At 39.9% G+C, this 13,243-nt stretch overlaps 1 protein-coding gene across 2 annotated transcripts in view; it reads right to left on the bottom strand.

Moving 5' to 3' along the window:
- The window catches only part of ARHGAP28 (Rho GTPase activating protein 28), a 76,473-nt gene that overhangs the window by 16,702 nt on the left and 46,528 nt on the right, over window positions 1–13,243 (bottom strand). For both annotated transcript variants that reach the window (XM_074548797.1, XM_005486693.4), the window contains exons 4-8: window positions 8,039–8,126; window positions 5,955–6,112; window positions 2,306–2,471; window positions 2,102–2,193; window positions 721–798 (exon numbers count right to left, since the gene is read on the bottom strand). In XM_074548797.1, coding sequence (XP_074404898.1) covers window positions 721–798; window positions 2,102–2,193; window positions 2,306–2,471; window positions 5,955–6,112; window positions 8,039–8,126 — 582 coding nt within the window. The remainder of the gene's footprint in view (window positions 1–720; window positions 799–2,101; window positions 2,194–2,305; window positions 2,472–5,954; window positions 6,113–8,038; window positions 8,127–13,243) is intronic.

Raw genomic sequence — 13,243 nt, forward strand, 5'->3', positions numbered from 1 at the left:
AAGAAAAAAAGCAAAAATCTGGGAAAGAGATAGACCCTACTAAGGCCAGAAAAAAGCTCAACCAACCAAAAAAGTTTCTTGTTTTTCTAATTTGCCTCCTCCAGCTCCTGGAATGAAGTTGGTCTGGAGAAACAATTGCAAATATTACTGGCCCAGAGTGTCAGGTTATTGGGTGCCAATTATACTGTGTTCATAGCCCACAAATAGCCTGTGAAAATGCAGTACAGGCTGCCAGCAGTGAACAGAGGCCAAATTTGTCTCACTTGGATCATGAAATTGCAAGATCACAGACGATAAATGGAAAATAAAATGACACAGAGGTTAAAATGACAGAGAATAAGATCTTTATCTGATGTTCACTCAGTTTAGGGACTCTGCATTTCTGAAATAAATTAAAACAGAGATAAGATCACAGCAATTTTGGATGACAGAGATAAACTGAAAGGATGTCTCCAAGTTTTGTGGAGAAAAATCACATTCAACATCCTCTATGCTTTATATAGAACATTAACTAAATCAAAGTAATAGACCAAATGGTCTGTGATTTATTGGTTCCCAGGAACTAACCTGACCTTTCACTGGCAGGAGTAGGAATGCTGAGCTACACAGATCAGCATTTATGTGATCTGTATTTATGTGCAGTCTGAATTTGTGTGTATGCTGTATTATTTTACATAGAGTCTGTGGTCCAGAAGACAGAAAACTGGCTTGAATGTGTACCTTGACTCTGGAGGCAGATCCAGGAACCCGTAGAATTCCTTCAGTTTCCAAACCTGTTTCCTCAAGCTTGAGCAGCAGCTGAAAGAAGAGACAAAAAAATCCAGGAAACTACTCAGAAGTGCTTAAGAATACTCCTGACTTTCTTTTCAACCTAGGTGTCCTTGAAACGAATCTGAAAAATATACATTTCTATGGAACCAGCTAATGAGATCCAGCCAGTTCATATAAATAAATCTGCCTAATTTGTCTCCATAGCCTCGATCCTGAAGTAAGGAGTATGCAGAGTATAGAAAACTGCTAATGCAATAGGCCCCTCTGTCCTTGACTTGAGAGTTGGCACTGCTATAGAACAATTAACACATAAATATATTAATAAAACAGCAGATATGTTTAAACACAATGGTGTTTTGAAGGAAAAATAACCTCTGAGGAATGTTTAAGTGTGGCCCAAGGGGCACAAGGGAAAGGTCTATAGATAACATAGGTTTTTGGAACTGAGAACTCTGATTAGAAAATGATCCCAGGATATTTTATTTTCAAATTTCTGTGAATAGAGGACTAAACTTTCCACTCCAATTGGTTATTAAAAAAAAAAAAAAAAACTTTGATTTTATTTAATTTTGAACACTAAGGAAAATAATAAAAATTCCAGCATTTAATCATACAGCTCTGGACTTTCACCACCAGATCTGCTTCCTGCCCTAACCTTGATTCTTCTGATTTCCATAGTTATCTTGACAGGGCAGCAGTGGACCTAATCACAAAGTCATGTAAATGTTCAAGTTGTGTCAGTCTGACACTCCTCAACACTTCTTTTGTCAGTATTTATAATGAAATCTGTTGCCATTTTGAGTCTATGTAAATCTGTGCAACTGCACAGGTAATTGTGTCGGTGTTCCTGCCTCCAAGACATCCCCAGGGTATCCTTGTGCGGCCAAATGTCTCTTTTAAATACCACTGTCTTGTCATAAAAACCTCAATCAGAAGATATCACTTCCATTCTGGAAACAGTAGCTAAGTAATACCTATGGTTTCAATTAATGTGAAATGAAAACTCCTGAAACAACAACTGCCTCTTCTGCACACACATAATTTTGCTTGGCTCTCTATTTTGATGAAAAAGGGAAACAGAAAGACATTTTTTTCCTGTGTGGTATCACATAATTACAAAAATCAAAAAAGGTCCCCACCAGAGATAAAAAGCCAAAAAAAGAGCAGATTTTCTCTCCTTGTCACAAAGTTTTCAAACCTTAATATTCAGTCAGACAGTCTCTAGACACCTGAAAGTCTAAAACTTCTCTGATCTGATGACTCCTTCGAGTGTCAATGCAAATGGTGGAAAAGCAAATCCTAGTGACCAAGCAGGCCAAGTGATACTCACTTTTTGGAAGATAAGGGGCACTTTTATTCCAGGAACCTTCTTTTGGTCATTCTCCAGCAGCACGGTGAGAGGGACTCCAAAAAGACCATTCTCTTAAAAATAACAACAACAAATGTGAAAAGCAGGAAACAGAGCCTCGGAAGCACCTTCTTCCACAGCTGGTGGACACGAAGGCAGCTGCAGAGGGGATGCCACACACGGTACCTCGTCCCCGCACCCTCTCCACGCGGTTCCTCTTCAGCTCCACACCCAGTGCGTCGTAGAAGGCCGTGAGCTCGATCAGGGAGAGGTAGCGGATCTTCTTCATGTCCTCAGGAGACAGGTCCCCGACCTCCGTCAGCCCAAAGCGGCTCTTCCGAACAATGAATTTCTACAGCAGAGATGGGTCGCGTCTTTATTTGCACCAAAGTTACAGGGAGTGAATTTTTGTTTATAAAGAGATGCATGGATGTGACTGGAGGTCACATTCAGGTAGGTGGGTAACAATAAAGAGATAACTACAGCCCTGTAGATTGGCCTGGCATGGTGACACAGCTGGCATCCACCTGAACATAAAACTGAGCTTCTTGTTCACCATGTACCCTTGCAGCTTGAGTGGGAAGTGCCCGTACTTCAGCTAGGACAGACAGGTTATGTGATTCTTTAAAAGTTTTGCCCAGTTTCTGCAGGATGTAGCATTTTGCTCTGCTCCTGCCTTCCCCAAAACATCTTTGAATGCTGTTGAAGTGGCTGGCATGGTTAATCATGGATATGGTTCTGTATCAGCTGTGTGTGTGCAATGAATCCATGCCTGCTTTGCATAATGCTATTAACTTATGAGGTCTTACAGGGGAGTTCAAACTGAAGATCTGAGGAAAAGCCCAGAAGCAAAACTGCTTAGTTCAGAAGCCAACCTGCCAACTTAGGGGTATTTTTTATTACTCAAGAAAGCTTAGAAGCAGGACTCCCAGCAGCCAACAAATAATTTATTCAAGTAGACTTAAACTAAATGATACTGAGTAATTTGGGGGCATGTGAAGATGTCTACATATTTTAGAAACTGCAGTGTCAGGGACCAGAGCCAGGAATGTTGCGTCATAACAGATGCATTTGTACAAATGTCAAGAAGAACAAACACCCATCAGTTTCTGACATAACTGTTAGACATAATAAAAAATTCATAGTAAAAAAACATGGTAAAAAACATGCTTTTCAAAGAACTGTGGATCTTTGGTATTGTACTTTTTTTAAAATTTAAACCAGGCATTGTTAATAAGAGGCATAAATAAACAGTATTACAAAATCATCTTATTCCTTTAGGGAACTGAGTGGAAACCCAGTCTCTAGTAATGTTTTGTTTCTGGAGATTTCAGCTCAGTCCTTCATTTTTTTAAACAAATTTAGACTCAAAAGATTTAACCCATCTTTAATTTAAGCCAGTCAAACTGATTAAGAAAAAGGTAAACAAAAAACCCTAAACTTACGCCAGATTTCAAAAGGAAGAGAGTACAAAGGACACCTAGATCATGTAGCTTAGGACTTCATAAACTACACTGCATATGGTCTTTCAATAGGGGTTAACAATAATTGGGGGAGAAAGAGTGTAGGGAATGGAATAACTTTTTTACTTGCTGCCTGGGGCATTTTTAGCCCAGAATATTCCTCCTTAGAATGCACTGTTAGCTTTTTTCTGAGACTTAAAGTAACAAAAGCTGCATGAGAGTTAGCCTTCTGAAGAAACACAAAATACTAAAGAATATCTACACATTTTGATTCCAGTGATGCAAAAAGCAGTTGAAATGCAATAAATCACCTTGAAAAAAAAGGAAAAAACCCCAGACTGTATACATATATTTTCTGGGGGGAAAGAGAAAAAATTCTAAGCACTGCAAAACTGATTAAAAAGGGTACTACAAAGATTTTCCACAGTGGCTGTTTGACGCCTCGGGTTCACTGTGATGTGATGCTGTGGTTAATACAAACTTTGGGGCTGGCTCTCTTTCTCTGCCTTGTGTCACAATTTTCCAGTGGTTTTTCTTACAGTGGTGTAATATGCAGGTTTGAAGGAGGCTGTGCTATCCTGAAATTAGATTACCAATGTTTTGGCTAAGGATTGCGTCTGATGTTTTGCAATGTTGTTTCTGCGCAGTGTACTCTAACTTGTACTTCTGTGGTATCTTCAACTCAAGTCACATGGACCATGGTCCCACATTGGAGAAATCACATGCACTCTGGGGAAATCCCTAGGCTCCTGGGGATATTGAGTTGACTCTTGTAGGAGTCAGGGGACTCCCTGCTGCAGGGGACAAGCTATTTTATGATATCCAATATTTGTGCAGCTCTGTACACACCATCAGTGAAGTTGGCTATGTTGTCAGGCACACCCTGGAGAAAGTGTGATGTTCCACTGCCTTCAGTGTAGCCCCACTGTCCTTCTGTGTGTAGGTGACTGGCTGCTCAGGGTAGCAGAGTGAGAGGAGATTTTTCTGCTGAGGCCCATTACAGTCTGAGTTCACCATGGGATAGAACCAAACACCACGAGCAGCAGCAGATGAAGCAGGGGAAAGGCCAACATCAACAGCTATGATTGCCCATTTTTTTCAGAAATGCTCTGCAATGACCTGGCATGTTTCTTGTGTGGCCTTCTGAGCTCATAAAATTATGTCCTGCATGCAGAGCAGTTCAACTCCAGCACAATACTGGCATTTTCTAAGGCTTATCAATTATGAATCCACAGATACATAATTCAATATGGCATCTTCTCTTCCCTTTTTGTCATCAGTTTCCCTGCTCCGTCAACTGGGAATTGTCTGTGCTGTTGCAGAGAATGTATCGTGAGTGTGCATGTTGGTAGTAAAGACCAAAATCATGATGAGTGTAGAGATGCCCTTAGTCACCACCAAGTTATCCCCACCAAAAAACCCCCAAAAATCCAAAAAACCAAAGACAGAAAAAACCACACAGGGATTTCACATAAATTATGCAATCTACATGGTGTCTTATCATTCAACATAGAAGCTTACTTCTGCATCTCAGCTTCTTCCTTGATGGAATCTGAGATGGACAACAGACTAATTCTCACATAATTCAACGTCTGTGTGGATTGTAACAATTTCAGATTAGTTTGGGACCTCAGGACATCATAACATCCAGGAAATTTTTCCAAATACTTTACAGCCACTTCATAAATGTCACTGAAAAGGTGGTATCAGAAGCACATTAATGCTCCAGTTTTCAGTGATGGCAGTTGTGAGGGCTGATGTGAGTAGAAAATTTACTTCCATGACTTCATGACATAATTCCAGATAATGACACAACTGCTCAGTGCATGTCTGGTTGGATGATACGGCAAACTTTCCTTGAACAATTTGTGTAGATTCTCCTATAGTGTGATTTACACTCAATACTGACTGGAAACAGCTAGTACTGCTGCAGGAACAAGGTTTGCTTTCCTCCCTTCATCTGCAAAGCAATTTTAAATCCACATGTTAACAAAGGCAGATAATCTGTGGGGAAAAAAAGTTGGAAAGCAGACAGATAACAAAAATGGTTGTTAGTTTTAATGCCAATAAGCAGTTTTTTATTTCTGGGTGAAAAAATTGTGGATGATGCAATATTTGAGGACTGAGTTACAAATACTCCTCTGGGTGCACATGTTCATGATGGGTACAAATGAAAACCTGGATTGGATATCTGTATTAACTTTGGGAATCAGTCACAGGCAGCAGGCAGGCACCCAGAGAAGTCTCTACAAAGCACACACTGCAAGGGCCAGATCATGTATCTCAACAGACTCCACTGTGCTGGGGATATGAAACAGGAAATTGCTGCATTAAAGAAAACAATCAAGGAAATATATGGAGAAGAAACTTACTGGCAAAGCCGAGTCTTCCTTTTTGAACCTCTGGTTTTTTGGCCACTCTTGGGTTTTCGGAAGGACTGTAATGGATTCTGAGAAAGAAACATCATAGGAGAGCTCTTCTGTTATGGATGGGCTGCCTTTATCTGTTCCACAGTCTAGACAGCTCTTAGCTGAAAATAAGGGAAATAATATATGAATAATAAATTGCATTTAGTATGGAGACTTTAAAAATTTGAACCAAGACGACAAAATTCTCGAGAAAGTAATAAAGGAAGTGCTTCAAAGAGGAATTTCAGTGCAAACCACAGCATGTTCCTGTTTTGTCTTGAGGAAATAACCCCTTAGAAATAAAATCCCTATTTTCGTTTTAGATTATTTAACTTGTTGCTTTCTGTGAGAAAGACAGTCAAGCTGGAACTTCCTGTTTATCAGGAATTACCAAGTTTTTTTACTCCATCCTTGTCTTCCCAGGCCAGCAAACTGTGGTGGCACTTGTCAAATGAACAATTAAAAATAAAAGGTCTTGACAGAAAAATGCTGTTGACACAGTTTCTCAAGTTACTGATGACTTATATACAATCACAAGATATTGTGCATATATTTTATGTAGTGACATACACATATTTCTCATTTTTGATAGTTTAGGTGTATAGCACCATAAAAGGACAAAACATGCAATTTTCCAGTTTGAAAAACACTGTATCTACTAGCATTTATAGTAGATATTGTGAAATGACTTAATGTTCTTCTCTAAAATTTAGTCACCTCCTTAAATTGCTGGATGTCAGAGGAAAATTTTTGAAATCAGTACAATCAAGTCCAGAAATATGCTATTGTCATGGAGGCCAAAGCGTGAAAACATAAATGAGTTAAAGGGTTGCCAATTTTCCTGATGGATCTCTAGTATCTCAGGAAAATTTTTAGTTTTCCTGTAACGTTCAGCTCCTAAATCCATTTGGGATGGAATAATAAATTTAATTGAAAGTGAAGTAAAATTTCAGCCCCCAGAACTACAGAGAAGAATTTACTAACAGGACACAAGTGTATTCAAAAGTCATGGCAATCAGGAAGTGAATTTAAAAAAATTACATGTCTTATAAACATGTAATTTTTTAAAATTCACTGCCCCATGTTCTCTGAATCATTCCATTTACAGTTACAGGGACTTTTCTGCAACACCGCATATTTTACAAGTCTGATATGAAAAAAGTTAAGTGTGTTATTAGGTGGCTTCTGGTTTCTGAACTGTGGCTTTAGTTGTTGTCTAATGTCCAAGCCATTTAAGGTGTTTTCCATCTCTCTTCCCATCTCTCTTGGACATGGCACCACAGGCTGCTCATGGTACCTCTGGGCATTTGGTTCCCATTTGTTTCAGTAAAACTGCTTGCAGAGCAGAAGTATCAGCTCAGCAGCTTTTGCCATCAAGGAAAATGTCTGTGCCCCTGAATCCAGAGGTAAACATCCAAGGGATTAGTTTAGAAATTTGGGTATTAATATCCCTTTAGTTAAGCTCTGAACAATGGTGATGGGAAGAGCTTTCAAACTGAGAGATGAACATTCTCATGGAAGATTGCTGACAATTATCCAGACACTGTGTAGAGGGGAGCTATTACTTTCATTAGCACTGCCAATCACTGTCAGGGCAAAGAATTTAAGGGATAACACCATTCCTAGATCAGAATAACAGGGCAGAACTAGGAAAATTATAAATTTCTAATACTACAATTTCTGCAATACTAGAGAAGAAACGTGGAGGAAATATACTTTGATTTGCAACACGAAAATACACTAATGACATATTTTGGACAAATTCTGCAGGATATTGCTTACAGATTATTTTTACATTCCCAGCCTTGCAATGATCAGCGTTTTTAGATGCTGGTGCCTCAAGGGCAGCAGTCTGTGTCTGTACAACATTGATCTTTAATGGCAAACTTTGGTTCCTGCATGACAATAAGCTGACAATGATTTTGAAGAAATATACATAGCATTGCCGCAACATGAAAGAGGGGACTAACCTCTGAACCAGAAAAGGATCTTTCTGTCTGTCATTTACTAAGAGGAAGTGAACACTGGTTACATGTTGTCATACTCACAGCTAACTGATTTCCAAACTGGCTTCTGCCCAGGAAGCTGGATACCATTAGAAGATACTGGTGACACTGGAACTGTCTCAAATGTGGGCTGATAGGCAAGGAAAAATGATCAGACTGCAGTGAAGGCAAACGTCTACAGACAGAAACTGCTACAGTTCAAGCAAAGGTGTATCATTCTCTGCTTACACTCTCTTGACAAGATTAAACAATCTGTTGTGATTCTTCAGAGTATATTTTTCAAAGCCAAGCCTGAGAATCAATCTTCCCCAGACTGCACAGATTTGGACCGTATGGAGGTCAGTAATACTGCAGCTTGCTGCACCTAATGAGTCCTGTCCTATAAAATGACTGAAATTAGCTAAGTAAATTGCTGTACAGAATTAGGCTAACTGAAAGGTCCTCCTCAAATTGTAATTCATCCTGGCTTTAATAATTTTGGTCACATATCTTTTTGAAGACTCTTTGGCACATGTTGAATACCCACTATTCCCAGGGACCTGGCAGAAATCAGTCAGTCTGCTACCTCTTGTGATTTGGGCACCAGAAAGCTTCTAAAGGATGGATGTCCTCCCACAGGTTCTCCACTAATACTTTTATCAGTGAATTGCAACAAACAACTTGGGGGAACAAAGAAACATTTTCTATATTCAAATTCATTTCTTTCCACTCCAGAAACCATTCTGCACTGCTCAGAGGTGGCTTGGCAGCCCAGAGGGTGACTTTCAAGCAGTGTCACCTCTTCTTAGCAGCGGAGTTTTGGCCTTGTCCTCAGCAGTTTTGTGGCTCATAAAGACAAATCTGAGTGTTTGTGTTCCATGGGTAATAACAGCTCAACTATTCATTCTTGAGTAAAAAAAAAAAACACACACAAAAACAAGATCAGGAATAATAAAACTGCTCTGAAGGTTACTCAGTGAAAGGAACTACAATGTGTACATTTTTTCTGCTGTTATTTGTACCCTTGTGGGAAGCACCCAGCCCTTCTCAAACCTGCTGTCTCACACACCCTGAGCCTGATGGAACAGACCCAGTTTTCCAGCTGAACCTGTAGCTGCAGGCCCCCATGAGCCCTTAATAGCAGCTCTTTTAATTGGTCTTTAAATTGCTAAGTCAGCTGTTTATCAACAAGTAGCAATGCCTCAGGGCAAAAATTTTATTTTCCCTAGTTGTAGTCAATGTGTGGGAAAAGTGTTCAGGCTGTCAAAAAATGTCAGATATTTAAATGACAGGCAGCTCTTCTAATTGGAAGTCTTAAATAACGTTTCAGTTGTTTTATCCAGTCTTATCCTTTAGCTATTTGGGTAACAAAGTCAAATGTAACAAGAATAAAATCTCTCCTGAGAAAGTCCATTCAATGCCTTGTGAACTTGATAGCAAACAGGATCTGAGTCACATGGGCTTCCTTTGCCAGAAGACTGTAAGGACCATAGATTTTTTAAAAAAGAGTACTGGATACTCAAGATAAAATCCCACAACATTTACACAAAAAGCTTCAGGACATAAAAAAGCCCTATAAATTTCAGATGGGAGTATAGAATTGGAGAGGATTGCTAAACTTGTCTCAGCAATTTGGGAAAATCAACCATAAAAGCAGATATGCTTCTGCTTAAGATCCAGATGGAGAAATTAATGGTAAATATTAGCAACTGGCTCATCTACTTTCAGTGCTCAAAATGTCTGACCCTGTGAACAATACTCAGAATAGATTTATGGTAAATCAAATTTATTAAGAAAAAACCTCTTCCAGCCTTGTTACATGGGTGAAACGAGTCGTGAAGCACCTGCAGTACCCTGGTTCTGATAAGCAGGGCAGAGCTGGCAGACACAGATATGGAAGATGGAGTGGACTGCACACTCTGCCTGGCACCAGCAGGGCTGGCAGCAGGCAGCCCTAGCCTGGGGAACTGCATAATGTGAACTGTGCACAATAACTGGGGTACCTGAAAATCTCATATCCTCAGCCCCATTTCCCAGCCTCCACAGTGAGAGTCTATAATGAAACCAAATCGATGTCTCTTTTGTTAAAATGTCTTCCTTTCTCCCCGCCCTTACATTTTTTAATGTTAGAAAGACTGGGAATAAAACCTTTTTAATGCATGAATTTAAAGATCCAGATTATTTCTGCAGGGTAAAAGAAAATTAAAGAACTTTTGAAGACCTTTTCCCAATGAATGTGAAAGACCAAGAGTCAAACTGTGTCCTTAAATAAACTGGGACAGCTTTATTCATTTGCCTGAGGCTTCAGCAAAGGTGAGGCTTCCCATATCCTGATTTTGACTGAAAGTGATTCATTAGACACACTAAAAATGAGCCCACTGTTTACTGCTACAACATACACAGGAATTTCCAATGGGAAGATGAAATCAGAAGAGCAAAGGAGAGGATGGAGATGAGGAAGACAAACAGTTCTTTAGTAGCTACACTCATTGTAGAGATGTAAAACCAAACCATTGGAGCACCAAAGAGACAAAATTTTATTTTCAGCCCTGAAGCTAAAGGAAATAAAGGCAAAGGAGCATAACCTTATAGCTCTGGCCAGGATAAATTTGCCCATGTTTTGAATATATTCACATTTCCAGGCACTGCCACCACAAACACCTTTTCATGCAAATAGCTCTGGGTTAGTAAGGGATTTTTCTTTAACTAGGACATGATTTTGTCATGCATTGATGAAGTAAAATGCTTATAGAAAGTCTTTAGGAGTTTTAGTTAATTACAATGTACAGGGTTGGGCTGTTAATGAGCACAGTGCTTCATCTCCCCTGTCCAATAACACAATGAATGTATGTGTGTCCCCCATTTGTATGCTGCTGTTGATTTTTCTAAGCTCTGAGCACTAGCAGAGCCGATAGCTTCTGATGGAAGCAGCAGGGTAGCAGCAGTAAGGAAAATCAGGCCACTGTGATTAATAAACTATCCAATTTAAAACCCTGTAGTGTGGCTGTCAGTCGAGTCTGCTGGCTGTGGACTTGTCTGAAGCAGAGCAAAAGCACCTCAGCTGGGACAGGCTGCTCTGCTTGCCAAGGTGTGGCGTTTGTAACCACAGGGGTAGTGTTTTTTGTAACAAGGGGCAACATTTTGCCCCAAGGGATGAATGGCTTCTTTCCAGGACAGGCAACAGAAGAAAATAAACCCCTGCTACCAAAACAAGAAAAGGAATAGCTGCATTTCCTTTTATTTCAGTCCATTCTGTCTGTTGAGGGGACACTCCTGCCATGAGGGCATGGACCTCAAGGCAGGATGGCTGGAAAAGCACCTTTTGTTCTGTGCTGACCCATGCAGAGCCTGGCCACTAGGCAGTAGTACCAAAACATCTAGTAGGCAGGGTTTTTTCAGAACAGAGAGGAAAAAACTAGGGCAAATCTATCTTCTTCTTCCCTCACTCCAGATGACAACTAATTTATGCCTCTTTAGTGGTCCCCTAAATCTCATCTCAGGTGACCCTAGTGAGCTAATCCCCTTTTCTCTCATCATTAGCCGAGAAAGAGAGTAATCCATCCTGTGACCCATCCCTCTGGGCTCTTGTGATTCTTAGGTTGTTGGGAAGAGGTGTAAATCCATTCTCCTAATGGGGAGGATTATAGAGTTAAGTGAAACAATTAGATCTGATTTGCTATTTGCAGCATGTTCTGTTTACTTCTGCCCTTCCCAACTAAAAGGCAGGATGGGAAAGCAGAACTGCATGTCATTTCAAGCAGCCTCTCTTCCCCAGCTGTGCTGAAAAGATTTGCTTGTCCCCATCTCCAGCCACTCTTTTCTTTTGGCTGGGTTGTTTTTAATGTCCTTCTCTTCCCCAAACTGATAAATCTCAGAGATTCTCTGGCAGCTAGCTGTAGGGCCATACCCAAAGTGGCAGCAAAGATCCAGGGACTGCTGATACCCCCTTAAAAACCTGGGAAACCTGACCTGGGAAACCCTTAGGTCAGGGACACAAGCCCTCCTGAAGTGTGTTTATCCCTGAAGGGCTGATAATTAGGACAAAGTTTCTAAATCCCATAACAAGCAGCAGAGATAGGAGCACTGGTGAATAGGAAAATTAGAGTGCTGGGGCCTTGTAGGCTTTTAGAACTAAAATGTTTCACAGGCTGTGGGAAGGAGGTGATGGTGTGCTCTGCACTTGTGTTTGGGCATCTGGGTTTAACATCTAGGTCAGCACCTGCAGAACTGCATATTTTTTGTGGGAAGAAGAATTAGAAGACCTAATTACTGATTTGATCTTATCTTTTAGAGTTTCACAATGCAGAACTAGTAAGTGAACTAACTTTTGGAGGAGGTAGAACACTGATTTGAAGGGCAGCTGCTCTGAGCATCCAAATTCCTTTTGCAAGTGAGAAACTTTATCAAGTTAGAAGGAGAAAATAAGCAGGTCAAAAATAAATCAATAATATGCCCATCTGAGAGGAAACATACAACTCTTATTTGTCTGGCTTAAATTAATTAGGAAACTCAAGCTTTTGTAAAAAAAATTAAACACTTTATGGTTTACAGATACTTGAATCAGGAGAAGTGAGCTAATCTAACTAGAAGTACCACAAGCTTTTTAATGTTCATGCAAACATGCCTGATATCTCTCATTAAAGAATGTCTGCCCACAGGAAACTACTGGATGCTACTGGATGTACTAGTGGGATATGTGCAAGAGGTTCAAACGAATCCAGATATTAAATTTGGAAACAAAAAGTTTAAATATCTGGACATTGTATCTTTGTAATTTTAACATAACTATGCAGCTACAATTTTTGTTCCCAATTTTTTTTTTAATAATCCAGGATATCAAGCCTTGAGGAAATGGGAGAACACACAGGAAAGGAAAAAGCAATGCCATAATGAAAAACAGTTTGTGGGAGTTTTATAATGGCAACAATTTTAATAATAATTTCAAAGGTGAGCTTGTGATCTTACTGGTGATTCCCATTTAAGACATCATGAGTGATAAACATAAAATCATGAGTGTTGCTTTGAGCAGTGGACTAAACTCACGCAGCTGACTACATTCACCAGAATCAAAATGTACTGACGGGAACTGGTGTGTTCAGAGCTATCCTCAGGGAAAAGTGGATGAAACCTCCAGAGGTACTGCTGATTTCTGAAGCCATGAAGCAAATGAACAGTAATAGGTTTTTGTTTGCTATGTAAGAGAAATGTAACTGCCAGTGTACAAGCTACAATCGTGCTGGCATGTGTTTAATTGCTTATGCATATTTG

Source organism: Zonotrichia albicollis, chromosome 1 (genome assembly GCF_047830755.1).
Source record: "Zonotrichia albicollis isolate bZonAlb1 chromosome 1, bZonAlb1.hap1, whole genome shotgun sequence".
Taxonomy (NCBI): domain Eukaryota; kingdom Metazoa; phylum Chordata; class Aves; order Passeriformes; family Passerellidae; genus Zonotrichia; species Zonotrichia albicollis.